We start from the raw sequence: 4,722 nt of genomic DNA on the forward strand, positions 1-4,722 counted from the left end.
CATAATCTCTCATGCATTTCCATTTGCTTAGTCTATCTGCTAAGCATGAATTAGAATAACGACGATACTAATGACGTGTATTAACTTCGGGTTTCTTTTTGGGTAGTAAAAACGATAATTATATTAAGGATGCATGGTTACAAAACGGGCTCTCTATGTAGAATAAATAAATAAATAATTCCAAATCAATTACGTAAAAGAAACCGAAAAAGGCAAACAGAAAAAAGAATAACGAGTACTATTTATATTCTTGAAACTTACGAGGAGAACCATTTGCTTTGTTCATAAACTTTAGTTATATATGGGGTTGCTATCAGAGGCGGAGTCAGGATTTGAAGTTTGTGGGTTCGGGATTCTAGTTCATCTATGTTACTGGGTTTTAAATTAACAATTTATACATATTCAATGAATTTTTTTAAGACAAATACAGGTTTTGGTCCAAAGTTACTGGGTTCGACCGAACCCGCAAGTCCTATGCTAGCTCCGCCCCTGGTTGCTATTATCCTTGCTAGAATTACAACAACAACAAACTCAATATAGTACCAAGTGGAGTTTGGGAAACTCAGTATATTTCCGATAAACTCTCGGCTCATGTATAGATGAAAAGAAAATAGCAGTAACAAATAGTAACAAAATTTTAGGAAAATGAAGCAAAGACTAGCACATAGTAATAGAAATCTAAAAATATTAGAAAACAAGACTAACATTACTATTGGTATAGGAAAAAACACTCTCGACTACATACTAGCATACTATCAGATTATTAGAATTGTTATACAGAAATAAAGAAGATAGAGTGTTTCTGTATTTATACAAGTATAATTAAAAAAAGAAATGAATAGAATAATCAAAGAATTTAGTCGTTTGGTACGCGGAATAAAGTGGGATAAGGTGTGCGGATTAAATTTATATTGTTTGGTTGACGGTATAAATTATCCCAAGATAAATTTAGACCGTCAATCAAACACAATATAAATCCCATCAAACTTGAGATTATTTTATCCCACCTCTCAGGTGGCATAAATTAGTCCAAAGATTATAATCCTAGGAATATAATCTCGGGATAATTTAGTCCGCCTACCAAACGACCCACTTAGAGCTCTATTATCCCAGGATATCAAGTTAAGAAATAAATTTGTATACATGGAGAATTACTCCAAGCATAAGAATGTGTCCTCAAAATCTCCATAGCTTTCTTCTTTAAATAATCTTCACAATCTGCTTGAATCACCATACAAAGTTTTGAAACTGCTCCAACTCTTAACATCTCAATCAACACTTCTTTTGTAGCAGAAAATTTGGAAATTGATCCAAGAATTTGAATTGCACAATCATCTGTAGTTGAAGAAACCCTAAGTGTCCTTTTAGTAATAACACCAATTCCAGCTGCATGTTTCAAGAACTCCGCCCTCCCATCAGCACAGGTACATAGATGAGCCAATATGCAAAATACTAATTCGCTAACCCTTTTTTCTATATTACATAATTCAAGCTCTATTAGCTCGAAAACAGCTCCCGATTCGACGATTTTATGCTTGTTTCTTCCCCATGGGCAAGTATCTATTAGCACTTGTAGTGCTACTTTTGTTGCTTGTTGAGAGATGTGATGTTTGCTTTCTTTTCTTAAAATATTTACCATTTTTTGGAAAAACTCGGGTTGTAACCCTGATAAAAGATTTGAACTCGAGACCTCTATGACGTTTTTCAACACCATCATTGCATGAGTCTTGATAATAACTTGATTATCGTTCATCATTTCACTCCTTAGAATCCATAAAATAGCTTCAATTAGATCATGATTTTCCTTGACAAGTTGCTCATTTTTAGTTGTTGGGCTCCAAACAAGGTGAAAAATTCTCAAAGCTTGTTCAAGACCATTGATTAGTTTTTTTTCTTTAAAACTTTTCACTATAAAAGAAACCATAGCCTTAATTGCACCAACTTCCTCTAAGCATTTCTTGTTCTTCTCATTCTCAATCACCAAAGCATCAATTTTCCTCAATGCTTCATTACAAATCTGATGATTATTCACCTGGGATATAAGTTATATATACTGTCAGTGTAAAATATTTTACACTATACGTCAATGTAATTTAACCTACTATAATAAGTTAAAATCTGTATTTCAAGTTATCAAACCATGTTTGCTATAAACAATATACTATATGTTGCTATGGATAATATAATATGGTAGTGCAAAATATATAATTTATGCACTCTCACAGCGAAGAATTTTCACGCTATTAAACATCCTTCTGATCCATCCATCCTAATGCAAAGAAGAACTTACTACGAGCTCCAATTTTTTCGGCAACACGGAGGATCTGTTCTTAAACCATATGGGGTCAATTCAGAATATTCATTTTGCCACATATTCATAGCACAAGCCAAATATTTTTCCCAAGAACTTCTATGATTTTTCTAGTACTTATGTCAGCAGTATTAAATTTCATGGGATTCAAGTGCAACGCGTTCAAGGACTCGGATCATACTTGTTATAAAATAATGCACAACATGAAACACGTACACTTTAGTGCATAGAATTTAAACTCATTTACCTGACGAACGAGTCGAAGCATATGGGATTTGTCCATAGGATATTTAGGAGTTGGAATTCTATCAATCCCTTTACTTGCATTGGCAATACACCAAGCTTGAATAAGTCGCCGGAGCATATGGTTTGGTGTCAACAACTCAGTGTCTCTAGGCATTTTCTGCTTTGTCACCGGACACGTCACCGCCTCGGCCTCCTCCTCCGCCTCTTCCTCCACCGTTAACAACCACATCTCGATACTTTCTCGGTCGTATGTTATTCCGGTCACCGTCGTCACCGGATCTTTCATAATCATAAGTGATATCGGACATAAAAAATATTGTGGTATCTCAACTTCTTCCATTTTTTGTTTCTACAAAAATTAAATTCTTCTACCAAAACAAAACAAGAATCTAAGTATATATGAACAAGAATATAAGTATAAGTATATATATAATAGTAATAAAAGTGGTAAGAGAAAGCGGCTATTACATGTGTGAAGTTTGAATAAAGACTTTGTAAAGTCTAGACAAAACCCTAATATTTTAATATGATAGGAAATATTCGTTCTTTTGGTTAGGTTTATTGGTCAAAGGTTGAATGAGGTGGGTCAATTCTACTTACGAGTAAACAATTGAGAAATGTAATTCACATTTTTTGTGTTGACTTTCTAATATTTGCCTTATGGTAGATATTGAGATTTTTATTCCTCTTATGATTTCTTCTTTCTGGTTAGCTTTTTGTTGCTTTGTTTCTTCACTAGGGTAAGGGGACAAGAAGACAGAATTAGGAATATTAAATTCAAGATTTATGTATTAATGATTTATATTAAATCATTAATACATAAATCTTGAATTTAATAAACATTTATTTTTTTCTTTTTGGTATTTGCAATGCTTTGTGGAAGTTTGAAATGTCTGATTTTTTAAATCTTTTTTAGCTCATAAAAGAAAATTTATTTAAGGCCTTCTGATGCATATGGCTTAACATGTGGTTCACGAATGCGTTCATGCATGGGAGGGGCGATAATAGTGTTTTTCCATAATAGTTCTTTTTGGGGGTTTTTATTCGGTATTTGATATTTATATTGGGACCCTAATTAATTTAGTTTTGCTCCGAATAAGACTCTTTGAGGGAATTAAGAATCGCTCCCTACTGAAATTTTTTCCATTTCAAGACCTCGAACTCTAGACATTTGATTAAATATGGAGGTATCCTATCTATTCCACCACCATCCTTGGTCAATAAGCAGGAGCGGATGTAACCTTTTCGTTACCCGTTCAACTGAACTCATAACTTTCGACACATATAAATTTATATGTAAAATCCGACTCATGACTTTTAAATTCTGGATCCGCTTGTGTCAATAAGAAGCTTTACATTCATGTTTTTATTATTTTGGACAAATTACTTTCTTTCTAAGTCTCATCACTCATGATGTGAATGATGAAAAGCTAAGCTGGCTGGTTGTTAAAGTTTGTCATACGTAGCAAAATAATTTTTGCTGCGCCGTATATGTTTTCAAATGTATTGTTGTGTTCCATACATTTTCTTCTGCCTTGTGACGTATACATACCTTTTTCTTCTCTCAATAGAAGTGGTTAGCAAAAACTGTACACAATAACGTTCAAAAAAATTTAATTTATATACAATAATAGTATAAATAAATTTATACCATCAAAAATTATATTTTTGTTAAAAAAATGGTTTAATTTGTGTGAATAATATTCATAACCAAGTAAACAAAAATATTATGATTTGGAACCCATAAATAAAAAATCTTGGCTCTGCCTCCGTTTTCGTCTTTGCCCTAAACCACTGAGCTCCTTTAAATTTTGTATTATTTTCTGCAAATTTAGTTTGAATAAGTCGGTTCCTAACGCGTACTCACACGTCATAAGAATTTAAATCTAATTTATTATGTAATTGTATTTTAACAAACTATTTTTGTCAATTCATATTTTGTCTATGCTGTCACAACTATTTAAAAGTGGGACGGAAGAAGTTAATGTCCTCTCTCGTGATGTTCAAAATTATCTAGAAAGTTTCAAGTCAAATAACTCTAGCTACATTGTTTGAGTTAAAACTTCATTTTAACACTATATACTCACTCTCATATGCAGATTTAAAATTTAAGGTTTATGGATTCTTATAACATCCTCAACCTAAGAGTACAATAATAATTGGAT

The 4,722-nt window shown here is 32.6% G+C and overlaps 1 protein-coding gene across 1 annotated transcript; it reads right to left on the bottom strand.

Moving 5' to 3' along the window:
• Positions 1-646: 646 nt before the first annotated feature.
• Positions 647-3,035, bottom strand: LOC109205265 (E3 ubiquitin-protein ligase PUB23-like). Its single transcript, XM_019367952.1, has 2 exons — positions 2,559-3,035; positions 647-2,032 (listed from the first exon to the last, which is right to left on the bottom strand). Exons 1-2 carry the CDS (start codon positions 2,895-2,897, stop codon positions 1,118-1,120), a joined length of 1,254 nt encoding a protein of 417 aa, XP_019223497.1. The 5' UTR covers positions 2,898-3,035; the 3' UTR covers positions 647-1,117.
• Positions 3,036-4,722: the final 1,687 nt, after the last annotated feature.

This window comes from Nicotiana attenuata, unplaced genomic scaffold (genome assembly GCF_001879085.1).
Source record: "Nicotiana attenuata strain UT unplaced genomic scaffold, NIATTr2, whole genome shotgun sequence".
In the NCBI taxonomy this organism is placed as follows: Eukaryota; Viridiplantae; Streptophyta; class Magnoliopsida; order Solanales; family Solanaceae; genus Nicotiana; species Nicotiana attenuata.

Bases quoted from the DNA above. Each gene is read 5' to 3' on its own strand.
- LOC109205265 (XM_019367952.1), bottom strand. From the start codon at position 2,897: ATGGAAGAAGTTGAGATACCACAATATTTTTTATGTCCGATATCACTT. The intron at 2,033-2,558 runs GTAAATGAGTTT...CTTATATCCCAG, and splicing joins TGCTTCGACTCGTTCGTCAG to GTGAATAATCATCAGATTTG.